The sequence below is a fragment of the Diabrotica undecimpunctata genome, chromosome 6 (genome assembly GCF_040954645.1).
Source record: "Diabrotica undecimpunctata isolate CICGRU chromosome 6, icDiaUnde3, whole genome shotgun sequence".
In the NCBI taxonomy this organism is placed as follows: domain Eukaryota; kingdom Metazoa; phylum Arthropoda; class Insecta; order Coleoptera; family Chrysomelidae; genus Diabrotica; species Diabrotica undecimpunctata.
The window spans coordinates 80,154,068-80,175,343 of NC_092808.1; the positions used below are offsets into that span (position 1 = coordinate 80,154,068).

The window sequence follows — 21,276 nt, forward strand, 5'->3', positions numbered from 1 at the left end:
TAATCTGGCTACCATCCCATATTGGTATCACAGGCAACGAACTTGCAGACAGCCATGCAAAACTTGCCTCAACATCATCTGATAATACGGTTAATATACAAATTAGTAAAGATTTAAAATCTCACATTAAGAAACGAGCAAGAACCCGATGGCAACAACACTGGGACACCAATAACTCAGCATTACATCATATCCAACAGTTAGTCGATAGCCCCCTTGATTTGATCTCTGCCAGTATGTCCAGACGAGATGCTATTGTAACACGAAGACTTCGAATAGGACATACAAGATTAACACACGGATACCTGATGTCATCCAGCAACCGACCCACTTGTGAGACCTGTCAATCACATCTAACAGTTAACCATATTCTCACCGAATGTCATCAATATTCAGCAAAAAGACTATTTTATTGCCTTAAAAGTGATTTAAAAGACATACTCAATAACTTGGATCAAATAACCTCAAGTCTAAAATTCCTCAGAGACGTTCAGTTATATTATAAAATATAATTTTGATTGTATTCTAACAATATGTACTCTATAACATATTCTTGTAATTTATTGTAACAGTTTTACATTTGTAACCGTTTTCGTGTAAGTGGCCTTTGTTGCCGAGCACGTTAATTTTCAATAAAAAAAAAAAAAAAAAAAAAAAAAAAAAAATACATTCACTTTTATATAAATATATCGAATGGCTGCGAAATATTCGAGAGTGGACAAACATGACTGTAGACGAATTATTCCACGTTGCAAAAGACAGAGAAGCTTTTAAAAATGTGGTCGCCAACCTCCGTTAATGGGGACGGCATAGGAAGAAGAAGATATCGAAGTATGTTTGTAATATTTTTTCTTAATAAAAAAATATTTTTGAGTATTGTTTTGCTTTCTTGAAAACACTAGTTTCGCAGACTACGCCGGACCAGTTACGCTACTGCTACAGTACCGGACCAGTTAAGGGTTAAATAAAATAATATTGTATTGCATGAAATTCTTTTATTCAATGTTTTATTTTTTTTTCTTCGCCATTAAGCATATCCTGCAACTTCTGTTTTCAAAATATAGTCTTCCGCTTTGATTATGAAATATTCCCATTCAGATGAGTTTCTTGTAACACTACAACATTTAAATTATATCTTTTTAAATCATGTTACAAATTTTTAAGTGCTTCGTTTTCATATATCCCCTCAAATTTCAAGTTCCTGTTTTTATTTTTTTCTTTTTTTTGCCGATTTGTATTTTCTTGTAAATAGTAACTACCACTAATCAAAACTTTCTGAAATACCCCACTTCGTTGAAGATTTATAATTTTACAGAATTTTCTCAGAAAACTATGAAAATCATCGCTGTTATTACCATCATACAAATTTAATACGTTAATATAAGACAGGATTGTAATAATGGTGCAAGGAATATCATAAAGTAAAAAAAAACATAATCAACATTCTTGGGATTACCAGATGTAATCGTTTAAACAACATATAAATTAGCTTCGGTGCCTTTAACAAATTTTCATTCACATACAGTTTTACAGTTGTTGTGTGTGACGCGTGCGAGTAGCACGTGGTGGATTAAATCAGTGTAATAAAAAACAAGGTCAGATGTGATACCCAAATAGATATGTGATTTTTATAAATAAAATTGAATTTTTTTTTAGATAAAGACTGAGTTAAATTAACTTTACAGTACAAATACAGTGTAGTTAATAGTAAAAAGTAAATGTCATGGAAAACATATCTACCGTAGCTGGAGTGTTAACAGGTATAACGTCCTCCATTTATTTTCATACCTAATACCTACTACTTATAAGGTTATAATATAAGTACTACGCGTACGCGGTCGCGGTCATGATACAGGTTTACAGTCTCTAACAGTGTTGCTCGATGTTCAATACATAATAATGAAACAGATTTAGAATCGTCCTTTCGATTACAAATTATATAGGAAGCGTTATAGTTGTATTTTTTAATATATTTTTATTAGGTACGATAATCCGGTAATTATAATATTGTCGGTTTTGAACTATATCTTTGTTTTGGATATTTATTGCTATTAGTATATGCATATTGCATATGCATGGGTACTCCGTCAGGGCTAAGTTCAAAGATGTATTTGGCAATAACGCCTTCAAACTTTTAATTTTTGCAGTTTTTAGATACCACGGTTGTCACATTGGGTGTGCACGTTTTCGTGGCTCCTGATAATTGCTACATTGACAGTATTTTTTTTATTTAGTATTTTTTCTTTGTAATTTTAGGTTGTAATTTAATTTTCTTTGGCAAATATTTTAAATTTGGACTAAATATGCCTAATTATTAATATGTATTTGAGTAAGCTTAGTTGTAGCTTTATATTAATATTATATTTACTATACCATCAAACATAAAGGATATTAGCAGTGAAACAATATATTAACACGATCATTTACAAAGATATATTATAACTTATTTAAGATATATTAATCTTGTGAAGTGTAAAAAATTCATTAAATTATCACAGTGCAGTCCTGAAAGAATTCTGTAGATTTGACGGGACGTTGTATTTGTGCCTTGTGGCGGAACACTACACTGTGGTACACTACACTTAAACATGTTTTGTTCATGCGACACTTCTTTCGGAATTACATTTTAAGTGTTAACCTGCCGTTATCAAGTCTGATGAGTCTTGTCAATGTTATGTGGAAGTAACTACTTTTGGAATCATTGATCAATGAACCAAGAAAGGGTCTAATATCTTTAAGTTTTGAAGAATTTTCCTGGCAGTTTCTATTCCATTGATTTAAAAGTTTTTTATTTTAAATGTACTCTTGGAGCTTTAATCTTGGCTTTTATAGTGATTATAATTATTGGACTCTTACGTCTTCGTACGCAGTTTTGTCGGAAATATCATTTTCTGCTATACCTATATGTGAATATTTTAATTGTAATAAACTTGTATAATAAAGTTCTTATCTATGCGAAGGCTTTATACAAGGCATAAGAATTAACCACTTATTAGATGGTAGATTTTTCTTGATATCTAAATTTATCTATTTTTTTTTTAAGCAAAAGTTACAAAAGTTGTACTGTACTTGAGTCGGTGAAGACTTACTGGTAGCTGGGATGTGGATGATTACTTGTGAATATATTTCGTGCATATCGTCAGAAATGAGCTGAATATTTGATAACGATAAAGGTACTGTCAATACAGTGCAATCATTATATCTATATATTTATATAGTGTTACTTAATATTTTTGACAATATGTACCAAGTTTGAATTTTTTTTTAAAAGTCTTTTATAAGTTTTCGTTTATTTATCTATATTTTCCATTAGCCGTGGTCCTTCCTAGGCCGAAAATACTATTTTTGGATTTGGTTATAAATTCAAGCTGAACTATCTGTTATTGTAACTGAAACTGTTATTACTTGAATATAGTAGTTATTATTATTTAATATACATCAAAAATACCAAATAATTTTCATTTCCTTACACTGCATTTAATCATTTTTATAACATGAATATTTCTAATAAGTACAAACCGGTGTAAAACTAACATATATTTTATCCACACTACGTTTATAAAGTGTGCGAACGCTCAATTAGACCCAGTTGATTATTTTCAAATTTAATTATTAGTTTTTTACATATTTTGTAATGAATTTATTTTTACCCCCATCACCGTAAATCATATAAACGTTATCTCTGAATGATTTTAATTATAAGGATACATTTTTTACATTTTTATTCAAACGGTTAAAACACGTATTTCTAAGTTCAACTACAAATATATATATATATATATATATATATATATATATATATATATATATATATATATATATATGTAAATACTTTTTTCTTTTTGGGTGTGGTAGTCAATAAAAAATAGAGCTTTGCTAAGGCGTACTATTTATTCTGAATCCAAGCTTTCGGTGGTTTTTTGCCACCTTTATCAAGGTCTACAAAGAAAATTACTATGTTGTAACAAACTGAATGGTGCCAAAAAGGCTGTAAAAAAACTATAAAAAACTTACCCGAATGTAAGATTCGTGGCATAAACAACAACGTTAAATAACATGATAAAACTGAGGTTGCAACTAAACTTAAAAATGTTACTGTTAAAAAACACTTTAAAAATTACTAAAAACGTTAAAAGTTAAAAACAAAATGAAGGACGACATGTTGAAACAGTCGTCGTTGCAGGCTTGATTTCAGTCACATTTCACGAACAGAAAGAGAAAGTGAGTGGATAATTATTGTTTAAATAGTTTGGAGAAAATACAAAAAACAACTTTGAAAATAACGTCTAACAGAATACTGTTAGTGGATTTTTAGTACTGCCAACTGTATTACCAACTTGAAATTAAGCGGGAAATTAAAAATGTAAATTATAACATAAGCAATCGAAAGAAAATAGTATTTAGTAAATAGGTTTAGAAAAAACAACTCAAAACAAAACAAAACTGAATTAGTAATTGCAGTTTGATCGTAAATATTCAATTAATAATGATATTTCAAAAAAAGGAAAGAACCAAAGAAAACTCTGAGATGCAAAATAGCTCAGTCAAAAGTCAATATAAAATTGTAAATTTTGCTAAGATTCTGGATCTCAGATCTCTTAATCTTAGCAAAATTTACAATTTTATATTGACTTTTGACTGAGCTATTTTGCATCTCAGAGTTTTCTTTGGTTCTTTCCTTTTTTTGAAATATCATTATTAATTGAATATTTACGATCAAACTGCAATTACTAATTCAGTTTTGTTTTGTTTTGAGTTGTTTTTTCTAAACCTATTTACTAAATACTATTTTCTTTCGATTGCTTATGTTATAATTTACATTTTTAATTTCCCGCTTAATTTCAAGTTGGTAATACAGTTGGCAGTACTAAAAATCCACTAACAGTATTCTGTTAGACGTTATTTTCAAAGTTGTTTTTTGTATTTTCTCCAAACTATTTAAACAATAATTATCCACTCACTTTCTCTTTCTGTTCGTGAAATGTGACTGAAATCAAGCCTGCAACGACGACTGTTTCAACATGTCGTCCTTCATTTTGTTTTTAACTTTTAACGTTTTTAGTAATTTTTAAAGTGTTTTTTAACAGTAACATTTTTAAGTTTAGTTGCAACCTCAGTTTTATCATGTTATTTAACGTTGTTGTTTATGCCACGAATCTTACATTCGGGTAAGTTTTTTATAGTTTTTTTACAGCCTTTTTGGCACCATTCAGTTTGTTACAACATAGTAATTTTCTTTGTAGACCTTGATAAAGGTGGCAAAAAACCACCGAAAGCTTGGATTCAGAATAAATAGTACGCCTTAGCAAAGCTCTATTTTTTATTGACTACCACACCCAAAAAGAAAAAAGTATTTACATATATTTTTTCCAAACTAGTCAAAAAACTTTGGACTACTTTTTCTTACTATATATATATATATATATATATATATATATATATATATACATATATATATATATAATATATATATATATATATATATATATATATATATATATTTATATATATAATATATATACATATATATATATATATAATATATATATATATATATATATATATATATATATATATATATATTTATATATATAATATATATACATATATATATATAATATATATATATATATATATATATATATATATATATATATATATATATATATATATATATATATGTATATAAAAAGATTGACAATCATGATAACCAGTCTAACTTTCCAAGCACCTGCTACAAAGATTTGTTTTAATCTGGATACATACCATTTCTTTACGGTTTTAACCAACATATTCGTCTTTTTTCCACATTCCCTTTGTTCACTATTGAGCCTTGAAATATGTTGTTGCAGAATTGTCTAACTCGATTTTCTTTAATATAAAAAAGGTTACGCATTTTTTTATTTAGGCGCATCCAACCTGCCCCGGTTAATGTACCAATTCGATTCATCTGCAACATTAGACAAATTTCTACTGTATCTCGCAAAGCACAATTTGGTGTTTGTGGTGTATTGTTAAAACAAAGATATGCCAAATATTCTCTCTTAGCTGTCGAATAAGCTAATATTTTAATATTCTTATAATTTACGTACATCGCCATTCTCCTTGACTTCATGTTGCCTCGATACAGGTCGCTATTAGCTATTACTGTGATTCCCAACTAGACAAGAGGTTCTCAACAGAATCTCAACCGCCTATATATATATATATATATATATATATATATATATATATATATATATATAGGTATATATATATATATATACATATATATATATATATATATATATATATATATATATATATATTATATATATAATCAACCCTGCCAATGCTTAACAATGAATATAGTCAGGGTGATACCTAAGGTAACGATGGCATCAATGAGTTGTTTGTGTGGCCTCCCAATTAGACGTTTAAGTCCTCCTGCGAGCTGCAGTTATTCCATGTGTGTGTGTGTGGCCTCCCAAGTAAGTGGTTAGGTCCTCCAATTGATTCAATAATTTTTCATAATACGGCCAGTAAAATAATACGGCCAATTAATACAACCAATAAACCGTGAATGTGGTCGATAATTACAGCCAATAAACCCAAGAGAATGTTGCAGACCATAAAATCAAGCTTATTGTAATTCTTACCTTCTTTTATAAATTTCAATTATAATTCCACTATTGAAGATGATTGACAAAAAGTAGGAAGGGACTGCGTGAAGTTAGCACAGATGTCATATGATGCTCTTATATGATGAAATTAGCTTTTCTGTCAACATAGAACATAATATTTAGTCTACCTGACAGAAAGAGAGAGGGCGAATATTTATTCTACGGGACAGAAAGAGAGAGAAAAGAAAGAGGTGTAGTCCATACGAAGCACTATTCGGTGTTAAGGCTAAAGTAGGATTAAAAACGTCCTTACCTGCTGGTACTTTAAGTGAAATTAGAAACGAAGAAAATTAAGAGGCAATATTATCAGATGAGTCCGATAATGCTGATGATGGAGCAAAGTACCGTGGTAATTTGGATGTTAACAGTACAACCGAGGATTCACAATTAGCGAGTGTTGAATATCCCGGTAACGCTAACAGCCCAATAGAATATAATGCATGTGAAATAGTTGCTGTCAATGGGGAAGACAATGACAATGGGGAAGACAAGACAATTAGAGTTGACGAAAATGAGGGACATGAAGAAGATGGCACTGAACTTGAGAAAACTTCAAAGAAAATTCAAGAGATTCTAGATCTTGATAAACAGTCACTTATAAAACAAGCTGACAGAATGTTAAATAATTATAATGATAGATTCCCTGTTGCAAAAGTAGGTGAAAGTGTTAGAGTGCGAATTTCAGAAGTTGATAGAGCTAAGCTAAAATATTATTGCCATTATTATTTCTGTTAAAGATGAAAGGCTGTATAAGCTAGGCACCAAGCATGGTATTTTAAACCAACTTTATGCAAGAAACGAATTTACCACCTACAAGGAAACATTTGCACTTCAGTCAATGATGTGCCTGCTACTGGAATAAGTCTCAGAAAATACGCCCGTAAAGCTTCGAATATAAGTGGTCAAGGATTTCGTCACTGCAATTGTAATGGCCAATGCAACTCAAATGGCTGCAAATGTAAAAAAGCGAGTGTTCTGTGTAATTCTAAGTGCTACAAGAACCTGTCCTGCAAAAACAAGTAATTATGTCTGGTAACTTACAGCTAATGCGTATGTACGAGTTTGTTTTTACTTATTTAATGTCTAATTGGGATTTTTGATTGATAAATTATGTTTAAATGTTTAAATTTATTACCTAATACGAGTCTATTTTGATTTAATACATGTCTAATTGGGATTTTTAATCGATAAATTCTGTAAAGTGTTAACCTTTATTACCAAATACGAGTTTTCTTACTTATTACATGTCTAGTTAGGTTTTTTGATTATTATGTTCTGTTTAACTTTATTACCAAGTTTTATAAATAAACAGTAGCCAAGCCCAAAATGCGTTTTTATTACATTTACCAGAGCTGTTAGGATAGTATTAACAATAACCGGTTAATCTAGTTATAAAGGCATTATTAATCACATTGACCGTAACATATATATATATATATATATATATATATATATATATATATATATATATATATATATATATATATATATATATATACAGGGTGGTCCTTAAGTAATTGTACAAAAAGAAACGGTAGATTCTACACTTTAAAATATTACGATTTAAGCCAAATTGCTTTAATAAAATGTTGATATTAAGAAAGATACAGGGTGTTAAAGTGGAAATTTAAAATTTTATTTTTCGCTATAACTTTTACGTTTGTACATATTTTTGGACAAAAATTTACAGTTGGATGCTTTTGAGTAGAATAAATTATAATTTTATACTTACTTTAATGTAACTAATAGAGGGCGTCACATATGCCACATACGTGGCTTAAATTTGCGCTTAACTTTTTTGCTCGTTAAGTTAGCTCTATATATATATATATATATATATATATATATATATATATATATATATATATATATATATATATATATATATATATATATATATATATATATATATATAAACTTTCCGTGCTCGAATCGGTATCAATAGTTATGAATCCTTTCAGCGTATCTCTGTCTCATCAGACGCCTGGGCTGATACAAATTGAGACTCGGAAAGTCCAACGAATGTCTCTTAAAACTTGACCACTGCAGTGGTTAGCGGACAGAGGTGTCACCTGCTTTGGCGGCCATGAACGAAAACGATTTCATAATATCGTTTTCTGTCCTCTGGGTTTTGCTAAAAGATTAAATCTTTTAGCAAAAGCTGCTATCGCTTTGTTGAATTAAATGGCCAAATATATTTAATTATTTAATATAAAGTATTTAATTATTTAGTTTTTCGTCACTAAAGCAGGTGTCTCTATGCTCGATCCACTTTACCAACTTTATTTTTTTATTTTTTGGATGTGATATTAAAAATACATACCACCCTTAATTTTTACCCTTTTGTCACCAATGCAGCCAACAGAGTTAGTTGCCATACTCGTTCAAAACGACTTAACCGATTTTTATCAAATTTGACATGTATATTCGGTAGGAGTGAGAATCGGTCGTATTATATTTTTTATATCTTAAGCAATTTAAATTCATAAGGGTGATCCACCCCAAACATTTTTTAATTTTTTGTACAAAATTTTGTATTTTTATATTTTTATTATCATTATATTTATCATACATTAACTCTTACCCTTCTATCACCAAACTTCTTTTTTTAATAGCCATATTATTACCATCGAGTTAGTTGCAATATTCCTCGAAACAGCTTAACCAATTGATATACAATTTTCTAGGTAAATTCGTAGGTTCGAGAGTCGGTCGTAATATATTTTTAATATCTTTAGGTCATAAGGGTGATCCACTCAAAACATTTTTTTGTTTTTTATATTTATTTTTTTATGATGTTAAGTGACATTAAATCATACAACTCCCTAATCCCTACACTTTCATCCTTCTATCACGAACCTCCCAATTTTTAATAGCTATAATAATTTTATCCCTAGTAACTGTAGAAAGATTTAGCTACTACCTTTCTAACAGGTTTCGATGATAAGTTGTTTGATTTAATTTTTTCATTTAGTTGAGTAAGTAGTTCTACGTATGGGTTTTTCATTAGTTTTCTGTCCTCATCTTTAGAATTTTGCGTCTTGCGAATAGTATTATATTGAGCGATGGTGAATTTTTTAAATGCTTTAATGTTCAAATTCCTTTTAACCTCAAACATAGACTCTGGTTTCAGTTTTATAGGATTTATCTTATATCTTGTTATTTAGCTTTTTAAGCAATGAAATATTGCATTTTTCTTTCTTTTATTGTTCTTTCAACTTTATTTTTATTCTTCTTAAAACTTAACTTTCGTAACGTTATCTATCCATGAGATCTTTTTTCCTTCAAAGAAAAAATCCTTTGATATCTTCATATTTCAAAGGAGTTAAGTCGTTCTCTTGATTAAGCATCCATTATTTAATAGCATAATATAGGACACTATATAGGTTACATCTAGTCAGTATTTGGAACTTATATCAAATACGTGCTTCAAAGAACAGTTTTCAATACGATTTCTATGAACTTGATTGTTTTGGTTGTGATGGAAAGTCCATATTCCGTCTTGCACCTTAATATTCTGATGATTTTTCCAAATTTTCTAAATTATCGGCTAATATCTAGATAATATTAGCATACCTTCGTAATTCTTCTAGTAAAATAAAATATTGCATTGCATTTTAAAAGATACCAAGACCCATGCTTTTGTAATATCATATCACTACGAGACTTTTACAATATTTATTTAAGTAAGAATGCGGATCTATTTATGTCCATATTTAGGCCTTAAACGGTAATATGTAGGATCTTTAAAGCAACTTACGATTTAATTGCTTTGAAATTCGAACAAAACAAAATTTAATCAGAATGTCTTTTGTTGAATCATCACTTTCTATATTTTATTTAGAATTGTACTGAAGTTTTATTGTTGATATTATTTTTTCTAAGATTATTATTATTCTTGCAAAACAAAAAATAGAATTCTGTCTATGTTAATGTAGCAAAGCATACTAGCTTAGATTAGCTTAGCAAAAATAAAAAAAAGTACCTAATTCGGACATTATCTTGTAATTATGGTAAAGTAAAATTTATTTTTTTTTATTTTTTTTTTATTTACAGGATGCTTGCTGATGCTTTTCGTTGGACTATCTGAAAGCAGTTATGGCTTACATTTATTTCGGCTTTTAAATGGAGAAAAAATTAATGATTCTCTAGTTACTATATTTGTAATATCATCAAAAGTAGGTAGTATAATTGGATCACTGATGTACAGTATTTCAGCCGAAATTATTGGCAGAAGATACACCATCACTGCGATTTGCATACCATTAGTGGTATCATCAATTATTTTTCAAATTACTTCAGAATTTGTAGTGGGCTGCACAGCAAATTTTTTCGCAGGTTTATCCATTGGTGGAATTTATTCAGTTTTACCTGTTTATATCGGAGAAGTGGTTACAGATTGTTCCAGAGGTAGATTAATTGCTGTTTTGTGGCCGGCACATGCTCTAGGAAAATTTTTATTAGTCTCAGGAATTTTAAATTTTATTGGAGAAAACATAGCATTGTCTTTTACGAATTACGTTTCTTCGTTTTTGGGCTTTCTTTCCGCCGTTTTATCCATAACCGTAATAACTGAGACTCCATACTATTGCTTTAAAAACGGCAAGCAGGTGGATGGTAGAAAACGTTTTGTGGATCCAAGAAGTATACCCTTAAACCAACATTTAGAATTAAACGAAGTTCAAGATGAGATTTATGAAAATATAAATCATGTTGACAGGGAAGCTAAGCACTCCATTTTTTTAAAATATATATGGCTTAAGCCCATGTTACTAATGGTGTTACTTTATATTCTTCGGTCACTATCAGGAATTAATAGTTTTACTTTCTATAATTATATAACGAGTGCCTATTACAATATTAATTTGGATCTTACTGCCAAAATATTAATTATAAGTAAGTATTATTTAATATAAATATAAACTATTTCAAGCAAAGTATGCATACACTTTTTCATTAAAACGTTTATCTGCAACTTATTAATTAGTAGTATAATAATGCTATTTAATTCAAAAAATATTGTATGATAATAAGGTCCCAGGTGGTATTTAAGGGATGAATGAGGGTTAATTAACTATTTGTTACTATCTCCACCTAACACAATATTTATTGACTATATTTATCTACGTACAAATAGGTGAACGACTGTTTACATTATCAACTGGAACAGATAAACAATAACTCGGTACCCTGACCTACATGAACTTTCGACAGATTATCTATCTACATTGTCTAGTTATTACTGATTCTATTCCAATACCGTCCTCGTATTTATATTTTTAGTTATAATAACAAATGTGAGTTTTTAATGTTACCCGATCACTATACATAGGTTCAATGTCATTTCAATTAAAAATAATTCGTAATTGACTTATTCTTAAACTTTTTTTTATTTAAATATTCTACTTTTTGACGTAACAAGAAGAATGAATGTAATTTATTTAATTCAAAATACATTTTGAAAAATGTCAGAAAAGAGAAAAAAATGTTGATTTGATAAATAAACATTGTTTTTCGCTTGAATTAAATGTTCATATTGCCACCCACCTGCCTCTTGACAGTAACTAAAACGATTGCAACAATCTTCTTGAATATTATGGATCACCTCTGGAGTTATATTACGAATTTCCAATTTACTTCTATTTTTTAAATTTCGTAAATTTTTTAGTCAATCGGACATTCAGATCCTCCTCATTGATTGTTTAAAATGTGTTCAATTAAATGCGAAGTGAATTAGTCGCTAATTGTGTCGATTATTAAAACACTTTAGAAGTTTATTAATCATAGTTTAGTACTGACGTTTTTTCTACTAGAATGAAAAAACAATGCCACCTAAATAATGAGAACTAAAAATAACAATAGCAAGTAGTTTAGTTGTTAAAAATTTAGTTGGCTTGAGTCAATATTAAGTCAGGTTTTTTGTATTTTTTATAAGGATTAGTATATTGCATCAAGTAAGTAAATATTGGCCGCATTAACAGAAACACAACAAGAATTATGTAAATGAAACATGCTGATCGTATACCAATAAATGGTAATGTAAACCTATATATATTCCTAATCATGGCAGAGGATCCTCAAATTAGTTTAAGGCAAATTACAGCTAGTAGAAACATTTCTGGAAGGTCTGTTTTACGTGTACCAGAAAAAGAGAGCTTTCATCCGTAGAAAATTTAAAAAGTCCAGGACATCAGTGAGGACGGTTCATATCGCCGAATGCAGTTTTACGAAAAACTGCAAGATTTATGTAATCAAAATTCACGCCTTATTCGCTAAATCCTTTCTTCTAATGAAGCAACATTCTGTTTTCATTTAACAGTAAATTGGCAAAACTGTAAAAATTGGATCCTACCAACAACATCTCCAAATCTTACGCCACTTGATTTTTCCTATGGGGTTACTAACAATTAAAAGTTTACATTGGTAGACAAAAAAATTTAAGATTTAAAAATATAATTATACTCTAAATCCATAATATAATTCCAGAAGTGAACCATAATGTTCAAGGAGATTATAGTTCTCGGTTCAAGTTACTGCCAAGAGGCAGGTGGGAGGCAATTTAAACATTTAGTCAAATATCCATAATATTCATTTCTTTCTGTTTTTTATCAGCAGTAGAATGTATTTTGTATTAAACAAATTACGTATATAATTCAAAAATTAAATATTTTTTACCACCTTATATAAATAATTATGTTAATATCTATTTTACTGAATAGAGAATTAAAAAATATCCTTTCAAATGAGCTAGAGCACACGACTTCTATTCTTATTTGTCTTAATATGAAATATATATACAGGGTGCGACATTGGTCCAATTACTCATTTTTCGTAAGGGATATGAAAAAAATTATTTAGGTAAAAGTTGGAAAACAGATAGAACCATACTCTACAAATATTTTCAAATATACAGTGTGACCTATATTGACCTTTTTTTTTGAATAGAATACCCTGTATATTTTACATTTTTTAAAAACTCTCGATGTTCTCGTTTTGTCCATATAAAATTTAACAGTGTTGTACAAGGTAATTTAAAAAATAATAACTTTTTTTTAATACTGTCGTAGCAAAATTGCCACCTTGTAGAATTGTAAGGATGTAATAAAAAAATATATTCATGTTAAAAAGATTTTTAATATAGTCTACCATTTTCTAAACGTATTAACATAGCGAAATATTTAATTTTGATACACAGGGTTGGTCGAAATTTGGAATGAGTATTTTCTGAGTTTTCTTAAATGAAACACACTATATTTTAGTATTGTAATAAAATGGTGTGTTATGATACTTTATTATTTTTTAAGCACTCCCTATACCTAACTGCTTTAATTTGTACGGGTTTCGTGATTTTTTTAACCAAACATTAATTGCAACCAAAATTAAGTCGAATTTTATTAGGTTGGCCCAAAAAATATTCAATCAAAATAATTTTTTCGAAACAAGATCTGGTAATATAGACTGCTTCTTAATTTGTTAGTATGGGATAAGACATGAAAATACTTTAGTAGTTAGGATTGTTGATTGAAAAAATATTAATAAAAACATAATATTCTACCTAGTTGGCTATGACTTTGACACTTAACTGGCTTAAAAATTTAAAATTTATATTTATTTATTTAACATTATATTTTATTAGTTCCTTTGCTTTGTTACTATAACTAACATGAATTTTTAACGAGGAAAGTTTTTGCTCTATATTTAATATAGATTTTGTGCCAAGAAAGTATAACAAAAATGTGCTACTATTATAGAAGCCACAGTTAGAATACAGTGTTGGATATAGATAAGTTATCGACAATGAGTTTTTGATATATTTTCCTTTTTTTTATAGTATTTTTCTTTATGTTATTTTATTTAGTTCGACAATGTAACTCTCTTATTTATACATTGATGATTGAATCATGCTTTAGTTGAAACAATAGTGATAGTTTTTATACAACCGTAAGCAATTGTTGTGTGCGCGTACATTCCAGTACTATAATTCTTATATCCGGTCCTGATGCACCGCTCGGGGCAAATCGGCTACGTGATCAGCCGTTCTACCGTAAGAAATACATTGTGTATCTTACCTGCAATGCATTCTAACTGTAAATTCTACTATAGCAGCAAGATTTATCATTAACAATTCCCAGATAGACGACTACCGAGAAAAGAACATTTTTAAAGTTTACTAGAATAGTTTTAACGGACTAGATACATAAATTACGAAAAATCTGATCGAGCAAAAAATATTGTAAATAAAGAAAATGAATTAAATGTACTCTTTAAGATCACTGAGATTTCGCATATTAGTACGAGGAAAATTGCATATGCTTATTAAATTATTGATTGTAGTGTAGGAAGAATTTTAAAAAAGAACAAGATGTAGCCATGCCCTGCACAGTTTCATCACGAGCTTAATAAAAGACTAGAATTTGTAGAGGGGATCTTGTTATGTTTCCAATTAATGCCCATTTTTGCTGTCAGTAGTCTATGGTCCGTTCCACATTCTACTCCTCTTCTGACTCGCACATCTTTGATCTTTATTGCGGTATCTTGTTGTATTATTATGTGGTCTATTATCGATTTCAGCTTTCGTGTTTCTTGCGTCCATGTATATTTATGAATATTTTTATGTGTGAAGAATCCATTGGTGATTTTAAGGTTGTTTAGTTCGCATAATGCAATCAGACGTTCTCCGTTATCATTTTGTTCATCCTCTCCAAATCTCCCCACTACTTAATCGTTTTATTTCCTTCCAGTTCTGCCCTTAATGTCTCCTGTTATAATAAGCTCCACGTTCTTCTTAATTAGCTGATTAGCGAATTGATATTGGAGTTGTTCTGTGAAATGTTCTTTTTCTTCTGTCGGGGAATCGTCTGTTGGTGCATTACTCCGAGTATCACTATCTCTTTACCGTATATGTCCATATGCATTTTAATTGTTCTCTCGTTAATTGGTTCCCATGTTTTAACCCTGTTCTTCTACTTATTTTTGATTATTATTCCCACTCCTGCCTTTGCTCTACATTCTTTATTAACTCCGATTCAGCAGTAGATATGGTTTTCTATTGTTTCCATTTCCTTTCTTTTTGGTTTCTATTGTTAGTAGTATGTCGATGTTGCTTTCTCTAAACTCCTTGATCACTTCCGTCGCCTTTTTGTTACATCCTTGTATATTCCATGTTGCACATATGAATGTTCTATCTTTTCTTCGATTTGTTTTCTGGTTGAGCCTTGACAAGACTGGACTTGACAAGACACATCAGAGGTGTGGATTTCCGTATTTGGCTTTTTCAGCTTGCGATTTTCGTCCTTCTTACCCTTATGTTTTTCTGTGGCTGTGGCTGTGGTTAGGTTGCTAATTGCTAACGCCACAACTCCCATTTGGAGGACCTTTTCTTCAGCCGTCCATTCTAGATCCGACGCTCTTGGTTCTTCCGCCATCTTGACCATTGTGACTTTTCCATCCATCCCCTGCTCTCGAGACCGTTGACCGGTTGTCACCTGTACCCCAGGCAGGGACCCTCATCAGGTGCTATCAGCCGGGTCAGCTGAACTCTGGTTTTTTTTAGAGGTGTTACTCCTCTATTCCCCCTCTTTTATATGGGCTTGGGACCGGCTGCATTAGTTATAGAGCTACTCAATTCACCCCATACCAATCCAGGCAGAGTTTAATATAATAATAATGTTTATTTACTTCCCATTATACAATATAAAACAATGTTACAATATAGTATTTTAATATAATAGAATAACAAATTAATTATAAGTTATATATTTTATACAAACAAATAATTGTTAGCGAATAAACAAAGAAGAAATCCCCTGATGAACCAGAGATTGTGCTCAGGGATTACACTTATTTACACTATTCAAATATTTGTTTTAAAGTACCATCAGGTTGATAATATCAAATATTATTACAATGTATATATTAGTTATATAATGAATTTAACTAAAAAAGATCGCTTCAAAAATCTCTGAACTAGTCCTTATGAAATTGTCTAAATATGGATTTAATCATCTTGATTAGTTGATTTTTCTTATGTAGGTTTTATAAATCTTGGGTAAATAGTTAGGGTAATAGTAATAGTAATTACTCGGAGAGAGTTAGAATTGTCCAATCATAGTGAATAAAGCTACATATTTGTGAACATTTTATTGTATTCTGGATTTGTTCGATTAATATTATATTGACGTGTTCAAATAAATAGCCATTTTTATTTTAAGAGAAAATTATTACTATTTTTATCGCTGTTAGTTATAGCATGTTCTTAATGGTTAGTTATATCTTTTGGACAATAATTTGTAAGAACGTGTACATCTGCACATTTCCAAAAATGTTTCTTTTGTTTTTTTTTGTTAGACAAATTATAATGCTACTGGTAGACAAGTTGATAAAGATAAATAATAAAATATTGTTTAAGGGATACCTATATTAAAACATATTGTCAAAACGTATAATTGTCAAAAAAAAATGTTTAATTTAATATGAGAAATAAACCTTTTTAATGCTCCCACGCTTTGAGGCGGTAATAATTTAAGCACTATATCTTGAAAGTAGACTGCATTATGGTTCTTCTTTTCCTTCTATAAAATGAAAATTTTGTTAATCTTTCTCATAAAATTTTACAATACAACTAGTATCATTATCAACCGTTTCCAGTACTTTAGCTACGTAATGTTTAACTAACTTTTTAGAGCAGAATTTAACCAAAATAAAGTCTCCTACTACTATATGAAGACTCATTCCATCAGTTATGTCACAGAAGGGTATTTGATCGTCATCTTCACTATAAGATGAAGATTGGCGTTGACGTTTTCTTTCTATTTAGTAACTCGGACATAATATCAAGTTTCTCTGGTGTACTGGTTAAAATTATAATTTTTCCTTTCTTACGGATTCCTCTGTCATGTAAATCTGTTCTAGCTGGCGCTTTTGGGAACGGAGCTATAGACTCTATAGATATATTGCAAGGCAAATCGGTTACAGGTGACTTGTATTCACGCTGTAGTGCAGCTAAAGACTCTGAAGTTGGATAATCAGCTTGAAAAGAAGTACCAGCCATTGTTGTCTCCGGTCGATCTGTAACATACAATTGCAGATATTCTTCTTCTGTAAAAATATTGGTGTTAACTGGCCACAAACCTGTAACCTCAAAACTTTTAACAATATTTTTTAGTGTGAATGCTTGTAATTAAGCTTTTCCTGCAATTCTTGCAACGGCATAAATGCTTATTGGATTACCAGGATTACTTAACATCCAGTCTTCTGCAGTTTTGTGGTAAAAAATATTATATGGACCAAAAACCCCTTGGTCCAAGGGCTGCATTTTATGCGATGTATGCGAATTAATTGTTAAAAAACTACACCGGAATTTTTGGCTTTATCAATTACGTGTATTGAAATATGCGTTTCATGATTATCCATGATAATCAGTATCGGCTTTTCCTGCGTAAATTTAGTATACGGCATTATGTGTTTCAAAAATTGCAGAAAAATCTTTGCTGTCGACCATCCTGAAGGATTTGCTGCTCCAATGCATCTATCTGGACCTCCATTTGTCATGTGGTCTTTATAGTGTACACGAGGAAATACAAATAATGGTGGGATAGTTTGACCTGCTGCATTTATACAAGCTATCATAGTAACATTAGTTCTCCTTTCTGCGGAGGTTAGACTCTCAAGCTATTTAATAGTCTTAGGCGCTAATATTTTAGATGGTGTGTGTACTGTAAAATTTGAAGTCTCATCCAAGTTATATATACGTTCATGGTCAAATTGATACGTCTTTATAACATTAGTGTAATTATTAAAAAGTTGCTCAACATTGTTTTTATTAAAACTAGTGGCTCTAGCTAAACTTGTCGCCTCCGGTTTCCTGACAGATAACGCCGGCCATCTCCTTGTATATTCAACTAGCCATTATCGGTCTGCAATTTGCTTGTCTTGCCACGAATCTGGTATTTTTTTACCCAAGACTGTGACATAATTAAATGCCAATTTTCTAGTTCGGATTTAAGTAAGTTCCAAATGAAGATAGGCAGCTTTTTCTAGATAACTAAACAGTTACATCTCTTCTGCAACACTAAATACTTTATGAAAACAGTAGTTTGGTGGCGAAACTATGACATCATTTATACTAGTGACCAAATTATGTTGCTTCTTCATATAATTGTGTAACGTGGATTTACTTATATTCCATTTCTTCGCCACACTACGTATAGATGAATTATTCGTCAAAACTTGATGTAATGCCTCCTTCAATGACTCTTCGGGTACATGTTCCCGTTTTCTACCAAGTTTACTGCGAGGCACTGTAAAAAATAATTCACGTTACACACATTACTCACGTCGATAACGCTCGTGTATCTTTGGACACGTCCAGAGGTACAAGCAACGGTGTGTCCACAGGTACAAGCAGCGCAGATTTAAATTTTTAAACACCCTATTCTATTTCAGAATAAAATGCAATTAAAAATATTATGCATAAGTATTATCTAGATTATTACTCTTTCTTGTGATATCAAAAGTTTTGCGATAACTACAGCGATTGTCAAAATAAATATTGTGAATATTGCTAATAAACTTACTTTTATTAAATATATATATATATATATATATATATATATATATATATATATATATATATATATATATATTTATATCATACATATTACTTTATCGATTATTTTTTAGGTGGAGCACAGCTGACGACCACATTTTTTGTTTTATTTTTAGTCGACCACTTTGGCAGAAAATTGTGTCTTATGATATCTTTTGGGGGAATGGCGTATTGTTTAGTATTATTCTTGATACTTACTATATCTAAAACAAATTTGTATTATTTGTATTTACCAATCCTTTTTACGTTTTTCACAGCTGTAAATATAGGAATTGGTCCAATACCTTTTGTACTATTAAGTGAAATATTTCCTTTTAATACAAAAATGATTTGTGTTAGTATATGTACAATCGTATCTTTTATTTTAGAAATTATTTTACAACTTCTTGTTGAGTATAGACATACTATAGAGGATTCTTTTATAGATGTATATGTCGCCTTAATTGTCTCAGCCCTATCTGTGATAATTGTTAAATATTTTTATTTTGAAACCAAAAACAAACGCCTTTGTATTTTAAATTAAGTTAAAATAATAACTTATAATATTTATTTATTTATATGTAATACATAAATTGATAATAATCTAGTGTTTAAATATTTGATGTACCTATGTAAACGTTAAAAATTATTATTTAGTCTGACAGCTGGATACCGTTTTGTATGCAGGTGCAACAATTCGCCGCGCATGCGCGGACGCTTAGTTGCTACAGCGCCAGCGGCTGTCGGATGACAACAAATGCGTAGTCCGCTATGCAAGTGGAGTTACGGAATTCGTTAAGACTTCTCTTTTAAATTGAATAAATTGTAACTGGGCGCCATGCAGATTTGCCCCACGGCCCACACCTAAAATGGACTACAACTCCAAACCTACTAAATTATTATTCTTTTTCTTCTTTGTCTTTATGACCAAGTCTGCTTGTTCATTGGCGGATTAATACCTCTATGAAAGGTTCTCACTCCATCTTTTGCACGGTCTTCTTTGCACATTACTATTATTTTAGTTTTCTGAGGTGAGATTGTCATATTAAATTCTTTTGCTCTTATGTTAAATCTGTGGACCAGTCTTTACAAACTATCTTCATCTTAGGCTATCAAGATTGCGTAGCATAATATTTTTATTTCTTTGTTTCCCATTTTGTATCCTCTTTCTTTGTTAATGCTTTTGATGATTTCATCCGTGATTAAATTAAACATGGGGCTCAATGAGCTTATTCCGCTGCCTATTATTGTAAGTTCTGTTGTCCAGCTAAGTTGTCCAATCTGTTTTGACTTCCATTTTTTTTTGGTAGATTTTTTAGATAATAATTATAATATTTAAGGAAACCTTTTTTTATTATACAGAAGATGGATTACATCTTTGTTTCTTACTTTGTCAAATGCTTTCTTTAAGTCAATCAGACACAAAATTGTGGTCACTTTTACTTTAGCGATTTCTCAGTAATTTGCTTTATAACGAATATTGCTTCTGTACACAATCATTATCTACAAAAACCCTGTTATTCATTTGCTTAACTTATCATCTAATTTATTAGTCATTGTAAAATTTTAGTTGTAAGCTTTAGGGTAGTATTTAACAAGTTTATACTTCTGTAGTTTTCTGGCTGTTGTTTATCTCCTTTTTTTGAATAGTACAATTAGTTTGCTCGTTCTCCATTCTTCCGGTATTTTATTGTGTTTTATAATTTTATTAATTAATGTTCTTAATTGCTGTTACACAATATTTCAGTAATTCGTTTGGTAACCCGTCTTTACCTGCTGCTTTTCTGTTCTTCAGTTTTTCAATCAAGTATTTTACGAACTTCCTGTATATTTATGTTAAGTTCTTCATTTGTGGTATTTTTTGGTGTTTCTGATTCTAGCGTCGTTTGTTCTTCCTCTGCATAAAATTTTTTCAGGTAGTTCACCCGTGTATCCTTATCTATGTGTTTTGGTTCTATTAGTTCCTTTACCTCTGTCCTTTGATCTCTTATAAAGTGCCATATTTCCTTTTGCACACCATAAAAATCA

General features: G+C 30.1%; 1 protein-coding gene across 3 annotated transcripts in view; it reads left to right on the plus strand.

Annotated features, from left to right (window-relative positions):
* Window positions 1-21,276, plus strand: part of LOC140443510 (limbic system-associated membrane protein) — a 1,158,062-nt gene that overhangs the window by 33,301 nt on the left and 1,103,485 nt on the right. The window contains exons 1-3 of one of the 3 annotated variants that reach the window (XM_072534818.1): window positions 1,506-1,595; window positions 1,657-1,760; window positions 10,719-11,558. In XM_072534818.1, coding sequence (XP_072390919.1) covers window positions 1,724-1,760; window positions 10,719-11,558 — 877 coding nt within the window. In that variant the 5' untranslated portion in view covers window positions 1,506-1,595; window positions 1,657-1,723. Of the gene's footprint in view, window positions 1-1,505; window positions 1,596-1,656; window positions 1,761-10,718; window positions 11,559-21,276 lie in introns of those variants that run through there. The other 2 variants (XM_072534821.1, XM_072534819.1) reach the window with 2 other exon arrangements.